Source organism: Ipomoea triloba, chromosome 10 (genome assembly GCF_003576645.1).
Source record: "Ipomoea triloba cultivar NCNSP0323 chromosome 10, ASM357664v1".
NCBI lineage: Eukaryota > Viridiplantae > Streptophyta > Magnoliopsida > Solanales > Convolvulaceae > Ipomoea > Ipomoea triloba.
The window spans coordinates 9,129,541-9,151,840 of NC_044925.1; the positions used below are offsets into that span (position 1 = coordinate 9,129,541).

Here is a 22,300-nt window from a genome sequence, read left to right on the forward strand (position 1 = left end):
GAATCCTTGGGAATTATACATCGACAATCCTGTGCATATACACACGAACAAAATGGGAGGGTAGAGCGTCGTAATCGCCACATTGTCAAAACAGGCTTATCTTTAATTGCTCAAAGTTCCACCCCCCTTAAATATTGGGACTACGCATTTGAGTCTGCAACCTTTTTAATCAACCTGCTTACCCTCCTCTGCTATAAATTTTCTGACTCCTCATTACAAAATATATAATGTCCATCCACCTTATTCTTTCTTTCGAGTCTTCGGGTGTTAGTGTTTTCCATATCTCCGACCCTACAACCGTCACAAAATTGAGTACAGGTCCGCGCCTTGTGTTTTCCTAGGTTATCCAGTTTCTTATAGGGCATACCGTTGCTTAGATCTTAACACTGGAAAAGTCCATATCTGTCGCCATGTGCGCTTTGCTGAAAACATTTTTCCTTTTCAGGCCAACTTGCAGGAAAATGAACCACCAGACACTCCTACTACACCCTGGGCAACCGCTTCGTTACACACAAATTCTCCTCCTTTGCCGCTCAATATACCTCCGGCATCAAACACATCTGAGACTCTGGATATTGCGACGTCTTCGTCACGGACTGAGTCTGATGCCCAGTTATCAGTGTCAACTACGGGGCCCCCACTTACCACCACTCAAGCGTCAACAGGTGGTCATGCTATGCGAACACGCAAAAAGACTCGGGGTACCGGTGAGCAGTGCTATGCTCTTCATACGACCATTGACCCGACCTGTTATACTCAAGCTGTCAAACACATACACTGGAGGGATGCAATGGATCAGGAGTTTAATGCGTTGCTACACAACAACACCTGGAAACTAGTGCCTGCGTCTCCGCTTATAAATATCATTGGGTGTAAGTGGGTATATCGCACTAAGCGCAAAGCCGATGGCACCATAGAAAGGTATAAAGCTCGTCTAGTTGCAAAAGGTTTTAATCAAGTTGCAGGGGAAGATTTCTTTGACACTTTCAGTCCCGTAGTCAAGCCCACAACAGTCAGGTTGTTGTTCTCTCTTGCAGTTACTCATTCGTGGACTCTTCGACAGCTGGATGTTCACAATGCGTTTCTAAATGGTCATCTACCAGAAACAGTTTACATGAAGCAACCACCTGGATATGAAGACCCACTGCATCCTGATCATGTTTGTCATCTCTAGCGATCCTTATATGGCTTGAAGCAAGCGCCACGTGCTTGGTTTAAGCGACTGCACGACTTTTTAATCTATGCAGGCTTTTCGTCCTCCAAAACCGATGTCTCATTATTTTTCTACACATCAGGGGACTCCCGGGTATATCTGCTTGTTTATGTGGATGATATCATTATGATGGGTAATGACACTACCTTGGTTGATTCTCTTCTTCGTCGTCTTTCAACTACGTTCAAGATCAGGGATCTGGGCACACTTGGTTTCTTCCTCGGTATTGAAACTCTGGCATATGGTGGTGGTTACCTTCTGTCTCAGAAAAGGTATATGCATGATATTCTCGTTCGGGCTGGTATGATTGATTGTAAGGCTTTGCCAACACCAACTGTTGTCACTAAGTCCGATTCTCCCTCTCTTGAGCTCTTTGATAATCCCACACAGTACCGTCGCATTGTGGGAGTTCTGCAATATCTGACCATCACTCGGCCAGACTTATCATTCTCTGTCAATCGTCTCTGCCAGTTTATGCATTCACCCTCAGTAGAACACTGGGGTCTACTCAAGCGGGTTTTACGTTATGTCAAGGGCACGTTATACGTGGGACTACAGGTCACTCCGTCATCACATTCTACTTTACATGGCTACTCTGATTCAGACTGGGCTAGATGTCCGATAGACAGGAAATCGACTAGCGGCTATGCTGTTTTCTATGGTACAAATTTGATTTCTTTGATCTCCAGGAAGCAGCGCACAGTTGCTCGTTCATCGACTGAAGCCGAGTACAAAGGGTTAGCAGACGTTGCAACTGAGGTAACATGGGTCGTTTCCTTGCTACGCGAGTTGCGGCTACACTCTGGTCGGCCTGCGACGTTATGGTGTGATAATCTAGGAGCTACTTACATGGTAGCTAATCCCGTATTTCATGCTAGGACTAAGCACGTTGAAGTTGACTATCACTTTGTTCGCGATAAGGTTGCTTCAGGGGAGTTAAATGTTTGCTTTGTATCAACTCAAGATCAGTTTGCCGATATCTTCATCAAGCCACTACCTGCTCAGCGTTTTCAGACTCTTCGTGCCAAGCTCAATGTTGTTTCCTCCCAACCTTGTGCTTGAGGGGGCGTGTGAGTAGTGTTATGTTTATTCTTTTATATTATATAGTCCTAAACAGTTATAGTGAATTGCTAGTCAATATTCAGTACCTGCAGAATAGGGGAGGTTATAGCTAACTCTCATATAGGTACTAGGACTCTGTAATTCAGTTGTATTGAATCATATTCTATATTCATCCATACTAATTACTAAGTATACATATGTAACACACTAATCATATGCTAATATATAACACAGGACACAAAACCAATTTCGAATTGCCAACTCCATAAATACAAAGCTTATGCATATAAATACCTTGACGTACATACTTACGAATATGTACATAAACCTTATGCTCGTAAATTTTATATATGAATACAGACACAAATCAAACCCACAATATAATCAACAATCTTCATCAAACAATTTTCATATGATAGACAATATTCATAAGGATCATAAATCACATAACAATTATTCAAAAATAACAAAAATAATTTTTTTTTGAGGAAAAATATTTTCACATAAGCACATAGGAAATTTTTTTTTTTTGGTTTTCTATAGGGTTAAAAGAGTTTTTTTAATGAACATAAATCTTACCTAAAAGTCAATAATCCATAATCAACCAAAACATGATTGCACCAAGATTTGAACCTAAAACCTTCAATGAATTAACACATGTCCAAACCATCAAGCTACTACCACTAACGTATTATTTACTACATATATACTTATCTCAGTTCATTCCATCTGCAACCTAATCTCTACCCTCCTCACATGGCTCTCACAAGTTACCAGTGCAACAAAATCCAACCAATCGCAAGTTTTCTTGCTTGCTCTGGAAACCCCAGAAAAAAGAAAAAGAAATAGTACGGTCAGAAACATAAAGATCTCTGGCGGGATGGAAGGCGACCCTCTCCGCCATAGGCCCATAGCCACCTACGAAACCAGCAACTTTCCATATTACCATCTGAAGGCACTACTACAAAGCATAGCTACTACGGTGGTTTTTTAAACATACACGGAAATTTTTGAAGTGCCGAGTAGGTAGCTGTCATGGTAAATTATTACTTTCTACAACGGTTCTTACGAACTGCCTTGTATATTACCTATATACGATAGTTAAAAATCGTCGTACAATCATAAACATAAACGACATATAAAACAAATTTACGCATTACATATATACTTTATAAGGCAGTTCTGAATAATTACCGCCGTCTAAAGTTTATTTATACGGAGGTTCCGAGTAATAACCGCCGCCTATAACAAATTTACGCATTACATATATACTTTATAAGACAATTTTGAATTATAACTGTCATTTAAGGTGTACTTTATAAGGCGGTTCTGAATAATTACCGTCGTCTATAATAAATTTATGCATAACATATATACTTTATAAGGCGGTTCCAAATAAGAATCGTCATCTAAAGTGTACTTTATACGACAGTTTCGAATAATAACTTCAGTATATAAAAAATTTACACATTGCACATATACTTTATAAGGCAGTTCTTAATAATAACCGCCGCCTAAATTATTTATTAAAAATATATATATGTATATACGGCGATTCCGAGAGAAAACCATCGTATATAAATGTATGTATGTATGTATATATATATATATATATATGTATGTATATATATATAAATACTTTTTACGGCGGTTCCACAAGCAAACCGCCGTATAATGTATTTAATTTTTTTTTTATAAATTCAGAATTTGTAAATCCCAGCTCTAATATAAAATAAAGTAATAATATGTTCAATTGCATCAAAATTCATCATTCAGAATAATATTCTTAAACATATACAATAATAACGATACAAAAAAGTTATAATCAATCATAACTACCAAAAAAATTACATTACAAATACTAATAATTAAATAACAATTCAATGTCATCATCTAGATTCAATCCAAAAACCAACAAAACCTTTGCACCATAAATTTCTTATATGATTAATTTCTTCATGTGAATAACTTTGAGTACCGTATGCTCTTCTGCAATGTAAAGCAAATAGAAAACAAAATCATTATTTATGGACTTGTAGAAGTCTTACCATATGCTCTTCTGCATTGTAAAGCAAACAAAAAACAAAATCATTATCTATGGACTTGTAGAAGTCTTAAAATAACATAAGGAAATTAGAAATCAAAGAGACAAACACATTCCATATCATCCATCTTCTCATTCAGTTCTTATATGGTGGACCACGGTCCACAAAGCATTGTGGACCGTGGTCCCAAAACGCCGCCGTTTCATTTACTAAATGAAACGACGGCCGTTTACTCCGTTCCACGACGTCATCGCGTCGTGGGACATTTAATATTATTTTTTTAATAAAATACGAAAAGAACGGGAAAAAGGCAGCAGTTGTCCTCTCCACTCTCCCACTTTCTTTTCAAACAAGCAAAGACGTACCATCTTCTCCAAAAAGCAACAGTGCTCTCCACTTCTTCTGCCATTGTCGACCATTTTCATCGACATTGTCGACACAGTTTCAAGCGTTGTTGCAGTCTAAAAGCTTCAATACAGGTAAACATCTTGTTATGTATCAAACAAACACATTGTTATGTATCTAGCATGAGCTAAAAGTTTATTTTCAGTTTTTTTAACTTGTTATGTATTAAATTTAACTTGTAGTAACTAATATTCTTATTGTTTCAAACACAGTTGACATACCTTGACCGTTTAGAATTCAAAGGCAGAAAGATACAAAGGACAACACTTGCAATAACAGCGTGGACTGAAGAACAAATAAAGGAAAGTATAAAGTCAGAGATATTATCTGGACAATTTGGAAGAGGAAAGGTAATCCCGCGATTCGAACGGAAAGAAAAACAGGCACCTGAGCAAATTAATGAGAATGTGCGAGATGAATTGTCTTATGAGTCTTTAAGGAAGGTCACTTCTGTCTTGAGGAAGATGGCCAACACAGTGGTTGAGTTTGCTAAAGTTATGGCTGAGATTGGCAACACTAGGACTGGAGGTGGAATAATAAAGAAAACATTTGAAAACATTGCTGAAATGATCAGCGGTGTGTCCTGTTCTCAACCTCCACAACAACAAGGTCTGCTAGATGATGATGACATCTTCAATCAATAGAGCTTCCTTTATGCAGTAAGTGCTCTTGAGCAAGCATTCTTACAGACATGAAAAAATTACCCAGCTCAGCCCACACAGCCTACAACTTCACAATCACAACAACAAATTCAAACACCATCTTTTGACCTTGGAGTGCCCTCTCCTGAACCTGCTGCAATGGAACAACCCCAAAATCAGTTCGATGCTAAGGAACTACAAAATATTGCAAGAGATCTTGAAAAAGATAGTGAGAATACCATTACTGATGAACAACAGTTGGACACAACCCCAGCAGATAACACAATGAAAGAACTCTTTGATAGGTATGCTCAATCCTTTTATATATCCACTAATTTTAACACATACTATTTGCATGATATCAAAATGAAATTATAGTCTAATTTAAAGGATACTGTAGTGTTCATGAAAAGACAGTGAAGTGTCTATAAAATGTAACTAAACAACATGTCTCACATATTTATTCTATGTTGCCAATTGAACATATAATTGTATAGAAATGATAGTGAGGTGATTATGAAAAGTAACTTCAGTGTATGTTAACTGAAACTGACCAGCATGCCTACTCTATGTTGTATGATACCTAATAGGAACTATAGTTGTAATAAACTGATACTGAAGTGTTTGTGAAAAGAAACTGCAGTGTATATAAACTGAAACTGACCATCATGCCTACTCTATGTTGTATGAGACCTAATAGGAACTATAGTTGTAATAAACTGATAGTAAAGTGTTTGTGAAAAGAAACTGCAGTGTATATAAACTGAAACTGAACAACATGCCTACTCTATGTTGTATGAGACCTAATAGGAACAATAGTTGTAATAAACTGATACTGAAGTGTTTGTGAAAAGAAACTGCAGTGTATATAAACTGAAACTGAACAGCATGCCTACTATATATTGTATGAGACCTAATAGGAACTATAGTTGTAATAAACTGATACTGAAGTGTTTTTGAAAAGAAACTGCAGTTTATATAAACTGAAACTGACCAGCATGACTCACAAATTATATATTTGAACAATTAAACTGCAGTTTGATTGCTGAACCTGATAATGATGACCACTCTGAGCAAGTAGTGGCTGAAAGGACCCGAAGATTTAAAAATCTACCAATGAATCTGATATCACCTTTTTGGACCAAGAATGATGAAATTTTGAAGAAAGTGGGACCAAAAGAAAATCTGATATCTGATTATGTCTTCCTTGACCCAACAAAAGAACAGCCTTTGACGTATGAAACACACTCATCTTATATTATATTATCTCCATATTTTTGCCTAACTAACTTAAATATCTATTACATGCTCTTTTTTGCAGTGAACAACTGTTTGAGTATGCTGGATATTACTTGAATAGAGACACATTCCAATCTATGAGAGCCGAAGAGCTAAAAAGTGTTATTGTAGATGTTCGGTGTCTAAGACTAAATCAGCTGGATCTCAACAGACTGGTTGATAAGCCCAAGCGAATATTCTTCTCAACCCAGGCTTTTGTAAGCAAAAACACTTTTTTACATTATGCTTAATTTTTATAATTAACATCCTATAACATAAAATAAATTTTTACAGCTCCAACTATACAGCCCATCAAATTGGGAGAGGGATGATAATCCAGAACAAAGCTCATACCAGATAGACTTTGAGCAGTGCTTAGACACCGAAATAAACAACGTCGGAAAGTTGGACATAAGTGATGCTCAGCTGGTAAATAATGTCTTATGCAAAAAAATATTGTACTTAGGATTAAACAAACTACTAATATTTTATTAATTGTTAACAGATATTCTTTGGCATATACCGGCATCATCACTTCTACATAATGTGCTACAATTTCACAACGTCAATGCTTGAAATCATTGACAACAGGCCCCTTCCAAAAGGAATGAAAATTCAACAAAAGTATGGTGATAGTCCAAAAGTCCAGGTAAGTATTCTAATTACCTATTCCATTCACAAAATACTTTAGTTTAATTTGATAAAGTGTCATATATTCTTATATGTGATTCATTATGAAACTGTATAAAAAGAAATATAGTATTCATCAACTGATACTATAGTATATGCACTAAGAAAATATAATGTATTCGAAAAGAAACTGTAGTGTTTGGTAAAGGAAACTGATATATATTCAAAACGAAAATGAATTCATGAGTAATTCGAATGAATAATTCCATCTGACACTCTAATTATAAAGATATACATGAATATATGACGCATATCTAACTAGTTTTAATTTGCAGAGCAACGCATTTGTAGAGTATTTGATAAAAAAAAATGACAGACCAGTCTAGCTGAGAAGATAAAGAAACTGCCCTTGGAGCTGGTAAAAATGAATTGGAGAACAGCTGATAACAGGACTGATTGTGGATTGTATTGCATGCGCCACATGGAGACCTACATGGGCAATCCACAATGGAAATGTGGTTTTACTCCCAAAAACCCAAATGTAAGTTTACATAGAACTTTACACATTTATACTGCTCATTTAATTATAAAAATTTAAATAACAAACAATTAACACTAATGCAGGACCCATATTTGACATCACTACGAGCATTGTACACATCAAGGATCATCATGATGCCCGTGAATGTTCACAAAGAAAATGTCATAAGGAATGCCGAAGAATACTTTGTCGGAAAAAAGCTCTTACAGTGACTGTGAATTTGAATGTAAGGATAAATGCACCACCTGACAATGTTTTGTTCTGTTTGTTTTTGAAGCCAAGGTAGCTTTAGACTACGTTTATTATGCAGGTTTTAATCATCATAGTTTTTGCTAAAAATACTCTTATGTTTTTTACTTATCATGTTAATATATATCAATGGAATATAATTCCCGAAATGCTACATTTCCATTCACAAAATACTTTAGTTTAATTTGATAAAGTGTCATATATTCTTATATGTGATTCATTATGAAACTGTATAAAAAGAAATATAGTATTCATCAACTGAAACTATATTATATGCACTAAGAAACTATAATGTATTCGAAAAGAAACTGTAGTCTTTGATAAAGGAAACTGATATATATTCAAAACGAAAATGAATTCATGAGTAATTCGAATGAGTAATTCCATCTGACACTGTAATATGTACAAAGTGAAACTGCAGTGTTCATGAAAAGAAACTATATTGTCAAACAACTGAAACTACACTATATACAAACTGTGGTGTCAATTCTAGAACCCTAAATTCTAAACACTAAAGCCTAACCCCTAAAGGCTAAACCATAAACAGTAAACCCTAAACCTTAAAGAGTCATGTGGGAGTTAAACTTATTTTTGTTTTATATCCTCTTACTATTTGCTAAAGGTTTTAATTTTTTTTTTAAACTCTAAACCCTAAACACTAAAGGGTAAAACCTAAACCCTAAACCCTAAATGCTAAATCCTAAACCAAAAAAAAAGAATAAACCCCAAATGATAATCACTATAGTACTCGAATGAATAATTCCATTTGAAAACAAAAAAGTGTAGTATTCATGAAAAGGAACTACAATGTCTGTGAAAGGAAAGTGTAGTGTTTACCAACGGATACTGTAAGGTTTGATATAGAACAAAGTTTTATCAAGAATCATTATAATTGCACTATCACTTTGTTTATACTGAAGTTACATTTGTTAAATACTGCAGTTTCAGTTCAATTACCCCCCCCCCAGTTTCATTAGGATTAGATTGAAAAAAGAAAATTATATCAAATAATAATTACATTTTATGTACACCAAAATATGATTAAAACTACATTTTACTACATAGAAACTTCATTATATAATATAATAAAAACAAAAACAAAAACAAACAAAAAATAAAAAATAAAAACATATTTACTTAAAAAATCAGTATCTTTTTATGTGTGAAATAGTTTCATTCTACCTATACTATACTTTCATTTGGATTAAACTAAACCAACTTTGAGCTACTACCACTAGACGGATGGACCAAATATCCACTGCGCACCATACTAGAAACAGATTCTCGCATAGAGGACTGCATTGCCGCCTTTGTATTCAACTCAACATACTTTGAATAATTCTTTCGCCCTCTTGCATATTTATACTTCTTTTCTATTGTGCTAATCAACCGTTTGTTGCGTTCACCTTTTGGCCTACTGCATGATGGATTTTGTATAACACCATGTGTGGTTTGTTCACCATCTTCAAAGAAAATAGGACCAATTTCAGCTTCAATCTTCATCTTGGCATTCTGAAATGCATCTTCACATGCTTCCCGAGCTTTAGAATTGTCTTGACTAGATAAAACCAACCGCTGAAACTTTCTACCAATTTGTATAACCCAACCACTTGAAGCAACACCACAAACACTCTCTACTGTCCTGTCTTCAACTACCTTTTTAGTCTATCTTTTAAGAATATACTTATCAGGGATTATTGCAACACAATGAATATTTAAAATGCGAAGAGAATGAGAGCACAAAATACCCATCTCTGAAAACAACCTGCAACTACATGATATATCCAAGTCCTTAACACTAAAACAAACCTCATGACGAATCAAATCAACATCAGGACGCCAAATATGATATTTCATTACCTCACCACTAACCCCCATCAAATCTTGATGGCATGAAGAACCTTTCAAGAACTGTTCCTCAAATAAAAAGTATATCTCAATAGTGTAAACTTCTCTAGCATGTGAAAGTAACTTCACGTAATTCATAGCCATTGATGGCAAACCTTGAGAACAACGAGCATCTTCACCACTCTCTCTACTCCTCCACTCAGAAATCACACTAACAAATGAATTATAAAAATCGCACAATCCAGCTGTTTTTGAAAGTCTTCTAGAAATTGAATGATTAGTAGACTCACTCCTTTGCGAGGATAAAATACCACCAGAGAAATACTGTTTGCTAAACGCAGGACACCACTTCTCCCTAATATTATATAATCTATCTAAGCAAACATTCTTATGAATATTATATTCAGTCACCATCCTGAAAAAATATAACATAAAAGATAAATTGTAAGAGCAAAAAAGACAAAACAAAAAGTTCATATGCACTACTGATTTGGATACCATATTTGTAAGTAGGGAGGGTGTGGGGTATGCCGAATAAATCCAACTGAGCTCTACAAACAAATAGGATCTACAACTAATAAACAAAAACAAACTGAAAATACGATAATAAATATATAAATAAATAAATAAACATTGACATGATATCATTTTATCAAACCCCAAATATCATTCTCTCATAACAGTACTATCATTTCATAAACAAAGCCAACTCATACAATGTACAGGAAAAAACATGAAAACACAGACACTAACATAGTATCCTTTCATCAGAACAGCAGTTTCATTCACTCAAGCCTGCACTGTCATTCGATAAATAAAACAAAATCATTCCAATTACAGTAGAAAACAAATATAGTCAAAACTGCATACTATCATTTGATCAAACCCATAGTATCAGTTAATCAAAACAGCATTATCATTATATAAACAAAGCAAAATCTGATGATGAAAGTTGCAAAAAATACCTGTTCCAGTAAAATTCAAATTCAGCTTCTATATCACTATACTTTAACAGAAAATTAAATAAGTCTATGAAACCCGTTTGCATTCTCAATCCTTTGATGTGCTTCTTTGAATTCTCCGCAATGTGCCAAATACATAGCCTATGTTTTGAATTTGGAAATACTTGCATGATTGCAGCAGCCATGGCAGAACACTAATTAGTCATTATTATTTGTGGCTGCCTACCATCCATTGACTGTAGAAACATTTTGAACAACCACACAAACGATTCTGTCTTCTCATTCAATAAAAACCCACAACCAAACATCACATTCATACAATGGTGGTTCATACCTACAAATGGACCACAAATTATATCATACATATTGGTACGGTATGTTGTATCATGTACCACCAAATCACCAAACAACAAATAATCCGACTTCATTTGCGCATCCCTCCAAAAAAAAACTACACAACCTTGCATCATCATCAACTTCGAAATCAAAAAAGAAACCAGACTCATTCAATTGTCTCTTCCGGAAATTCTCAATCAAAGTGTTAGAGTTAGTCCCATCTAAATGCTTCGCCGAATCTAACAACATTGTGTTATAAGCATCCCTGGCAGTAAATCCAACAAATGGTGAACCTCCAGACTGATGTTTAAAAACCGAATACCATCAGATAATGGAACTCCACTCCTCTTCATATCTTTTAGGTATGTCAACTGATCAACAGAAACATTCCTATGCGACCTAAGCATATAACTTGCAGATGCCGGACACAACTCATGGTTGTGCTCCTTTACATGTTTCGTAACAACCCACTTCCCACTTGAATCTAAGTCGAATTGACACATTGCATTACATCCAGTCCGAGTATCTATCTTTGTATAACACTTATTAGCACTCGCTGGTTTTGCTTTGAACCCAGCCTTATAACAATGGAACTTTTTTGACTTCACATTCCGAGTTCCAGGAAAATAGTACTGTTTTTCCTTCCTAACACTAAATCCCATTCGAGATGCAAGATCAGTATACATATCAAATGCTTCTTCAACTGAATAAACAGAATGTCCCACCAATTCTTGATTAGCTGTGAGTTATTAAAAGGAACCTTCAATAAGTATACACTAACACTTCATACTAATTGGAGAAATCGATTGACACTATAGACATATTGACCTGATACTACAATGTTCTTCAAAAGATACTAAAGTGTTCTTAAAAAGATACTAATGTAGTCTGTAAATGTACCTAAGTATGATGCTCCTAAACAAAAAATATAACTAAGCTGTTCAAAGTCAATGAACAAACAGCTAAACATAAGAACCTAGAATAGATGAATCCTCCTCATTGGCATCTGTAGAAGTACCACCACCTCCAGCAGAGGGATTACATCCATCTGAACAAACAAAAACCAATCAAAGTAAAGAAATCAGCTGACACTACAGCGAAACTAAAATGAAACTACAGAGTAAACAAAATGAAACTACAATGATATTAAACTGAAACTAATGTCAAACGTTATCCATTGAAATTCACATGCTCTACAACAGATACTATAATGTCCCATAACTGACACTATAGTATCTAATAACTTAAACTACTTCAAAATCAAATTCATACTAACTATAATGATTCTGACACAAATGCATAATTCAAATAAGCACAAAAAACAGGATTAAAACCTGGAATGTCATCGTGATCACCATCAAAACATGAAGAACGAGCATTACATACAATTAGTGAATCCGATTCAACACCAGTAGGGGGATTACATTCAACTGAAAGGCATAAAATTTTGAAAATATATAACATCAAATATAACCTAGAAATATTACACAATCAAACGAGTAAACAAACGAAAGCTAATTATACAATCAAACAAAGATACATACCAGGAGATAATGAACTATAATCTTCAACAATCAACGCATTCATATCAATATCAGCAATAAGATTGCTTCTACCTAACATCTCTCCCATATTTTGCAGAAATCGTGATGCACAAATGTAGTCTCCCCTGCTCTCTTTGCGAACAAAAAAAACTAAATCAAACTGAAAAAGGAAACAAACGAAAGCTGAAAGACGAAAAATGGCCGCCGGTGATAGTTAACAGCACCGTCTAAATCTAACGATTAGAAAACAGCCAAACGACGTCATTTCTTCCCTTGGCCCACAAAGCATTGTGGACCACGGTCCATGATATAATTTTCGCTTCTCATTATTGTATACCTACAAATACCACACCATATATAATGACCTAAAATAATGACAGGTACAGTATTTGACATATTAAATAACCAATAAAAAAATTTAAAAAAAGTACAGTTTTTAGCTGCAGTTATGATTGAGATAGAACATGCATAATTAGTTTTTCCATGTTTTTTAATCTATTGGCAATCTTGATAAGCTATAGTATAGCTGGCAGATAGTTGTGCTCTCCCTCTTTATATCACATGCAAAGCACATATATAATACATTTTTACCAAGAATAGCTACTGCCCAAATGAATCTACCTCATTTGAATTTAAGGATTTCATAGCTACTGCCAAAATGAATCTGCTGCTCAAAATTCTACAATTTAATACTATAAGATATAAGTAGTAAAATATCTCTTAATCTCTTAATATTGAAGTTTTATATAAACATTTTAAGGTAACAATGTTTTTTAGACTAAAAACTATAAAATGATATCACTGTTTTTTTTTTTCATTTCGCAAAATTCAAATCTACTTCCATTGCTAAATTATAGTATGAATGTTCAAAGACATTACAATTCCACTAGAGTACCAAAATTAATATTCTATTTACTAAATCCATCATATTTGTTTTATAATTATAAACACACAAAATCAATATAATACTCTTTTTATTTTTTTAACTGTATTTAGTATTGTAAGTAAAAATAACAAATAAATAAATAATAATATTTAAACAAAAATAATAATAAGAAAAAACAATGAAATATGTAGTTAGATAAGGTATGCATTACCGGAAAGAATATAGACACGCCGCTACCCCGTCGTCGGCACCGCCGTAATAGCAACTCCATCCAAGACCCCAATACCGAGAACATGTGTTGGGACTTGACTTTAAAAGTTAGAAGAATGCAAAGGGTCAGTATTGGGTTGGGTGGTCATAGCTGTATGACCACTTTGCAGAACCATGACAATATTTGCATTACCCACAGTAGGTAAATTATCAACAACAGTAACATTATTATTTGAAAAATTCAAGCCGGACACATGAGCTAAATTAAGATGACTAACAGTACGATTATTGCCATAATTTGCAACCAATCAACATTCAACGTGGATTTGAAAATGGTTGATTTTGCAACCAAGAAAAAAAAATAGTAGAAGGTCGTGAGGAGGCAGCGAAGAAAAGGACGAAGACATACTTGTTCGATTAAGGTTGCGATTAGACTAGGTCAAAGAAGGAATAGACTGCTACACCTCAGTGTCGCCGGCGGAAAGACCAGATAGCACCATCGGAGGCATTGAAATTTCAGCCCTAGTTTAGTTCAGGACAATTTTCCTTCTGTTTAGAATTTTTCATAGCATAGATTAGCACCGTTTTACATACTTGAATACGTTTGCAAACTTGGAATCGTGGTTTTGGATTGGATTTACTTTTCGAGATTGCTAGTAAAGTTCTTCCTTTTAATTCTTTATATTTCCTAGATTCATTGCTATTGCTTCAATAGTTAATTCTTGCGTTTTTATGTTTACTTTAATAATGAGTAAGTAGTTCCTATATGAGTTTAGATTAGGGAACTATTGTTAATCTTGATGTTCAATTGGTGATTATTGCATAAAGAGATTGGATTATTTACCTAGGGTTTATGTTGAATTGGGGATTAATTTCTACTTGTTATTAATTGGTGGCCACAATTGATTGCTAGTTTAGGAGAGGGATTCATTACAATGAAAGTTGGGTGAAGACCTCGAGCCTTACCAATTTCAACCTAATTTTTCCTACTATAAGAATATGGGTAATTTGGGGGCTTACAATGCTTAGGTGTTTAAAACTATGATTGATGCATCACGAAAGTGGGGCAATCTTAGCCTAATTCTATTTATTGATTACGAAAGTAGCTGAATTGAATTCTTGTGTACATTGCCCATAAATCCCTAGGTTAATCCTTCTTTCCCTAATTCTGAGTTGTTAGAACATCAATATTGCAATACCCCTAATCTGAGTTGTGGACATGGAGACCGAAGACAATAGCAACACCGGGCAGCTTGCTCATGATGATGTTAGCACACAGTAGAATCCTAGGCAGAGAGAGGTTCTCGGGGAAATCCATGGAGTTTGTGTTGACCCTCTAATGAATAATGTTCAGAATCAGGCACAGAACTTCATGGCCAATCCGAACCCGAATGCATATGTTGGTGGAGGATTGGGAGTTCCTCACATGCATCAGCGTCCTGCGTTTCAGTAGCAGGGACAGGGAGTTGGGATGCAGAATCTTCTCTACCAGATGAATCCCAACATGTTCAACCAGTTTGTCCAGAAGTTTCCACAGGGAGTTCCTCTTATGTTCCAGCAGGGTGGTCAGCCACCCATGGCAGCTCATTTAGCTTCTGAGTTTGATGAGGAAGATTGCATTGTTTATCCAAGAGTAGAGGCGAATAACTTTGAGCTGAAGACTTCTCTAATTTAGATGGTCCAAGCTAATCAGTTTGGAGGTGCTCAGGTGGAGGCTCCTAAGGCTCATGTTGTTCACTTCGATAGGATCTGCCAGACAATCAAGATGAATGGGATCCCTAGTGATGCCATCAAGCTGAGGTTGTTTCCATTTTCCCTGAGAGATCAAGCATTGAGTTGGCTGAATTCCTTTCCAGCCAATCACTTCATTACTTGGGAACAACTATACAAGGCATTCATGTAGGAGTACTGTCCTCCGCTTAAGGCTGCTAAGCTCAAGAAGCAGATTCAGAATTTCCAGCAGTTTGGCAATGAGAGTCTCTACAAGGCTTGGAAGCGGTTCAAAGAGTTGAGGAGGCATTATTGTCCTAAGAATTTGATGACTTCAGGAGATTTCATCTCATCATTCTATGAGGGGTTGCTAGATAGTGCGAAGACCATACTTGATACCTCATCTGTTGGAGGTATTTTCATTGATATTGGTCCTGATTATGGTGAGCAGTTGATTCAGAGAATCACTTCGAATACTGCCTACTGGTACAATGAGAGGAGTGATCCACCGAAGAAAAAGAAGCGAATTGGGATGTTTGAAGTAGAGGACAAGATGGCAATGCAGGCTCAGTTGGATTCTATCCAGCACATGCTCAAGCGGATGATGCAGGTTCCTACTTAGAGCGTTCAGGCTGTTACTCAGCCTTCACCAGTTCCTCATGGTTCTTATGTTACTAATCCTTATTCTGTGCCACAGGTTCCTCTTGTAGCTTGTTGTGCAGTTTGTGGTGGCAATCATGCTTCTCAGACTTGCTATCTGTTAGATCCTAGTAGTCAAGTTCCTCATCCCAATGTGGAGCAAGTTGATATGGTTGGTTACTCTAGACCATAGGGGCAGGGGCAGGGTTACGAGAATTACCAGCAGCAAGGGAGAAATCAGTTCGTTCCTTCTTGGAACAATCAGGGAAATCAAGTGAGAAATCCACTACCAGGCTTTCATAGAAATCAATGGAACATGGGTGGAAATCAAGGATATCAGTGGAGGAATAACTAGAATCAGAATCAAGGATAGTTTCAGCAAGGCAATCAAGGCTACGGGTATGGTCAAGACCAAGGTCTTGCTAAACCATCTCAAGAGGTGGGCATGTAGACTTTCATGAATACTGTGCTGACTCAGATGACCAAGCTACAAGTAGAGATGGAGATTCTCAAGGCTCAATAGCAAGGAGGTGGTAACCAGAATCCTAATCAAGCTTCATCTTCAAGTGGTAGACTTTCTGCTAGTACAGAGAACCCAAGACATCAAGTGAATGCAGTCACCACTAAGAGTGGATTAGCTTTAAAGGATCCTCTTTTTCCTTCTGATGGTCCATTACCTGAGAGAACTGATAAGGGGGATGAGGAAGTTCAGGTTGAGGATGTTCCTGATGAGAGTGAGGAGGAGCCTGTGTTTCAGAGAGATAGTTCCAAAGGAAATGCTCCAGTGCAAGACAAGGGTGCCTCGAGCAAGAAGAATGAGAGCAAAAACAAGAAGGCAGATGACTCGGTTGTACCTTGCAACCTGTTGCCATATCCATAGAGATTGTGGAGATCAAAGGAGACTAAGAGAGAGAGAGAGCAAGTTCCATAAGATGTTGGATAAGCGGGAGGTCTCCATGCCTTTTGTGGAAGCAACAACTCAGATTCCATCATACAAGAAGTTCCTGAAAACATTTTAGGCAACAAGAAGAAGCCAGAGAAGAGTGCGGTGGTGGATTTAAGCGAGGGAGCATTGACTTGTGCAAATCTTCAACATAAACTGCCTCCTAAGCTGAAGGATCCAAGTAGTTTTGTCATTCCTTGCATCATTGGCGGTTTTGTAGTAGGTGGTGCTTTGTGTGATTTGGGTGCCAGTGTTAGCCTTATGCCATATTCTCTTTGGAAGAGGCTTAACCTGGGCACACCAAAGCCCACTACTATAACCCTACAGATGGCGGATCATTTCATTAAGCGTCTAGTGGGAGTGCTTGAGGATGTCCCGGTGATGGTTAATCGGTACTTTATATCGGGGGATTTCGTTGTCCTGGATATAGAGGAGGATGCCAAGGTTCCTATTATACTTGGTAGGCCTTTTCTAGCTACTGTTCGAGCACTCATTGATGTGAGGAGAGGGAAACTGGTAATGGAAGTGGCTGAGAACAAGATCGAGTTTGACATATTCAAGATGGCAAAACACCAGTCCTCGTATGTTGATGAGTGTTATTTGGTAGATGGGCTGGGGGAGTGCACTGATGAGAAGAGAAAGAATGAGCTGGGGGACTTGCACGTTTCCCCTGTTAATCCTGAACCTCCTGAAGAAACATGTGCTCTAAAACGTGGGAGAAAGTTCTTTGGTCCTGATGGTTTCTATAAGAGATGGATGAAGGAGCTCTCTAAGTTCAAAAGGCCACCAGATCGTGTGGTTTCCAATCACACTTGATGTCCATGAGGTTGAGTCGAGCTAGCGTTAATAAACTTAGCACTTCATGGGAGGCACATCATGTTATCCTTTACCTTTTTGCATTTTATTTTACTGCATTTTTATTTTTTGTTTTAGTTCGAGATAGAGTTAGGAGTTTTTCTATGTTTACGGGATGATAATTGGGTTGTTTTTGTGAGAGGTTTGCATTAATTTACTTTTGAGAGAATAGGGAATGGTTGGAATTGAGGTGCTTATGGTTTGAATGGGTTTAGAAGTGTTTTGGAAGTATTTTGAATTGATTTGTAGATAAAATCGAGCTTTGGCGCAATCGTACAGGAAAATGCTTAACGGAGCAGCGTCCACACGGCTTCCCTCCTGGTCATGAGGGGGCCCGGGAGGAATTTTGAGAAATTCCAATACGTGCAGAGCTATAGAGGGCTCAGGGTGACCCTGGCCGTGAGGTGTTTGGGGAATTTCCAGTACGCACAGCTTAATCCAGGGCTCTGGGTCACAGCTACCATCCCGGTCGTGACCATGCCCATGACATCCTCCCAGAAATTCCAGTACGCACAGGTTTATTTAGGCCTCTGGGTCACGGCCACCATCCCGGGCATGACCCAGGCCGTGATACTTCGCAATAAATTCCAGTGCTCACAGCGCAAAGGAGAGCTCGGGTACACGGTCTCCCTCCCGACCGTGTACCAGGCCGTGCTCGGGGTGCGGGACTTCAATCCCCACCCGCGACCCCATTTCTCTTTTACCCCAATTTTCAAACCTAGTCTATTATATTCTGTTTTCTGTTTCCATGTACTTCTTGTTTTCCTGCTTTCTAGTTCGATTTCTCATTATTGCTTTTGTTCGTAGGGCTTCAGTTGTCCATCAGGGACGATGTCCAGTTTAAGTTGGGGGGATGCTATTTCTGATGAACTTTTGAAAATGGAATTTTTGATGAACTTTGATTGAAGGACTCAATTTGCAGCTTAGGACAGTTTGTTTTCCTTGTGTTGTGGTTGTGACCACTTTCCTTTCTGTTGATTAGTGGTTTGTTTTGGTGGTACTTGTGCAGCTTAACTTGTCAGGGATGATTCAAGGTTGAGCTTGTGTTTAATTCAGTCTCTTGCCAATAGTTGGGTTAACCACTAACTTAAATGCTTTCCCTGTGTGTTATGCATTGCTAATGAAGGCTTATGTGGATTTCCGGTGATATTTGTCTTGTCATAGCTTGTCTCAGTGCTCTCATAGTGAAGTCTATAACTTGCATGCTTTGAAGTGATTTAGGCCAGTGTTGTTAGCCCAAGCCTTTAAACCTACCCTTATTATAATTGTTTTCCCTAGTTGTCCCCTTTGAGCCTTGTTTTTGTTTGATAAGTGCAAACCACTTAACCCGCTCTTTGTTGTTGATTTTTCTTGTTTAAACCCTATCATTTAACCCTTAGCCTTTAGCCATATATTTCCATCCACCCTTAGAGAGAATGTAGCATTTGTTCTTTAATTTAGAGGAGATTTCTTTTTGGAGCTTATTTCTGTTAGAGTTATTTCTGTCATCTTTGTTCTAGTGTGGGGGTGTGGCGAAATGAATTGATTGATTGGTTTGAATTGAAAGAAAGAAGGTTGGTTGGTTGAAAAGAAAAAAAGAAAAGAAAAAAAGAAAAGAAAAAAGATTGATAAAAATAAAAAAGAAAAGAAAAATTGTTGTTAGAGAAAAGTGTGAAAAAGAAGTTTGAAAGTGAAGAAAAGGTTTGTGAAAAGAAAGAAAAAGAAGGATGAATAAAAGTACAAGTCATGTTGCTAGAATAATTGTTTCCAACCCCCACTAGTTTAGAATACTCTTGTGTTTTCAATTGTGTTTTGCTTTACTGTTCATACTTTCAGTATTTCCTCTAGATTTAGTTGTGAATAAGTGTGAAATTCTCTCCTTTGCTCATTTTTCCATATCCGTTCTTTGTTTAACCACTCACCCTTAGCCCCATTACAAGCCGAATAAAGACCTATTTGATCTTAGCATGCAGTTTTAGAGTTGATCTATGGGAGTATGAAGGGCAAGTCTATGGGATCTCATCTTAAGCCAAGTCTTGCACAATCTCAACTGAGTACATGTGCATACAGGGTCTTAATCTTCCTTAATTCTGGTGCCTAGTTATTGGCCTGAGAGGGAAACTCACTTGTGATTCTGAGATGATTCTTGAAGTAGGTTAGGTTGTATGAGTTGGTTGTGCAGGGAGGAAGTGTGATCAGTTTCAATGCTTGGAAGGTCAATTGTCCTTGGTAATTGCTTGAGGACAAGCAAAAGTTCTAGTGTGTGTGTGGGGGGGGGGTTGATACATATGATTTTATACTATTATTTGCCCCATAATTTAAGTCGGTTTTGTTGTTTATTTCCTTTACCTTGATGAATTTGAGATTCGTTTGTGCATTACATTTGCTTGATCTTAGTTTATTCACGAACGAGGAGCAAAGGAAGGATTTTTGACCATCTTGGACAAGTTTTCAAAGCATAGGAATCTATCCAAGGTCGGAAAGGAACAACGGAGCACGAAAGGAGTTAGAAGGCAAACCAAGAGGACACCTCATGGCCAGCCTCACGGCCGTGGGGTTGCCCGTGAGCATCATCACGGACAGCAACTGGTCACTGCACCTCACGGCCCCGATCCCGGTCGTGAGGGTGCCCGTGACCCTGCTACTGTCCAGTATTTACTATTTAATGACGCGATTTACTGTCTTTTTTGGGGATTCCGAGCCCTAGTTTAGTTCAATACAATTTTCCTTCTCTTTAGAGTTTTCCATAGCATAGATTAGCACCGTTTTACATACTTGAATACGTTTACAAGCTTGGAATCGTGGTTTTGGATTAGATTTACTCTTCGAGATTGCTAGTAAAGTTCTTCCTTTTAATTCTTTAAATTTCTCTGATTCATTGCTATGGCTTCAATAGTTAATTCTTGCATTGTTATGTTTACTTTAATAATAAGTGAGTAGTTCGTTTATGGGTTTAGATTAGGGAACTATTGTTAATCTTGATATTCAATTTGTGATTATTGCGTAAAGGGATTGGATTATTTACCTAGGGTTTATGTTGAATTGGGGATTAATTTCTACTTGTTATTAATAGGTGGCCATAATTGATTGCTAGTTTAGGAGAGGGATTCATTACAACGAAAGTTGGGTGAAGAACTCGAGCCTTACCAATTTCAACCTAATTTTTCTTACTATGAGAATAAGGGTAATTTGGAGGCTTACAATGCTTAGGTGTTTAAAACTATGATTGATGCATCACGAAAGTAGGGCAATCCTAGCCTAATTCTATTTATTGATTACGAAAATAGATGAATTGAATTCTTGTGTGCATTGCCCATAAATCCCTAGGTTAATCCTTCTTTCCCTAATTATGAGTTGTTAGAACATCAAGATTGCAATACCCCTAATCTGACTCTTTTCTTTATCATACAATTTATTCATTAGTCAATTTATTTTTCTTTAATTTCCCTATTCAGTTATCATTTACTTGGATTCTATTTTATTCAACTGCTCTAGTGTCTAGGATTTCTTAATTTACACAATTACGTGCCATAACCCCAATTCTCAGCGGAACGACATGTACACCCTCTTATTTACACTCACAATTATACTCATCATTTATTCTCAAGGATCTGCTTGTGTGTACTTGCTAGTCTATGTGGATGACATCCTTGTGATGGAGAATGATCAGCAGCTAGTCACTGACCTTTTTGTCAAAATTAAGGATCTGCTTGTGTGTACTTGCTAGTCTATGTGGATGACATCCTTGTGATGGGGAATGATCAGCAGCTAGTCACTGACCTTTTTGTCAAAATTATTAACTACTTTCAAAATTTGAGATCTTGGTGAGCCTGGTTTCTTTCTTGAAATTGAACTGGTAAAAACTTGGGGCATGACTGACTGTAAACCTCCTCTCTCTTAGTGCATGGGCATGGGAAAACTTAAAGTGATTATTTCCTTACTACATGAAATTAATATTGCTGACATTCATGTTCCAAAATTATGGTGTGAAGATTGATTACCTCTACTGAGGCTTAAACCCACTCCCATTATCCATGTGGGAGTGTAAATCGGGACACTGGGTGCCACTAAACCACAAGGTTTTTGGCACAAGCTACAGGTTTCTAGTGTACCCTATGCTTGAGGGGGAGTATTAGGACTCTATATATTCGAGTCATGTTAGGACTATCTAACCTAGTCTTCCTGGGACTCTTCGTGTATATATATCTCCTATCTCTACTATTATAATTGATTCAATTCATTCAATACAAATATTCAGTTCTCATCTTAAGTATATAAATTTTGTTCACTAATATAACATAAAATTAAATATTATTAAAAAATA

General features: G+C 36.8%; 1 protein-coding gene across 1 annotated transcript; it reads left to right on the forward strand.

Moving 5' to 3' along the window:
• Nucleotides 1–15,321: 15,321 nt before the first annotated feature.
• Nucleotides 15,322–17,958, forward strand: LOC116033111. Its single transcript, XM_031275864.1, has 6 exons — nucleotides 15,322–15,483; nucleotides 15,754–16,170; nucleotides 16,258–16,371; nucleotides 16,493–16,615; nucleotides 16,723–17,063; nucleotides 17,172–17,958. Exons 1-6 carry the CDS (start codon nucleotides 15,322–15,324, stop codon nucleotides 17,956–17,958), a joined length of 1,944 nt encoding a protein of 647 aa, XP_031131724.1.
• The last annotated feature ends 4,342 nt before the right edge of the window (nucleotides 17,959–22,300 follow it).

Excerpts from the sequence above, each read along its gene's own strand:
- LOC116033111 (XM_031275864.1), top strand. The coding sequence starts at position 15,322 with ATGCAGAATCTTCTCTACCAGATGAATCCCAACATGTTCAACCAGTTT. Across the intron at positions 16,171-16,257 it reads TGCTCAAGCGGATGATGCAG|GTTCCTCTTGTAGCTTGTTG; the intron begins GTTCCTACTTAG and ends TCTGTGCCACAG. Across the intron at positions 16,616-16,722 it reads CGGGTATGGTCAAGACCAAG|CAAGGAGGTGGTAACCAGAA; the intron begins GTCTTGCTAAAC and ends AAGGCTCAATAG.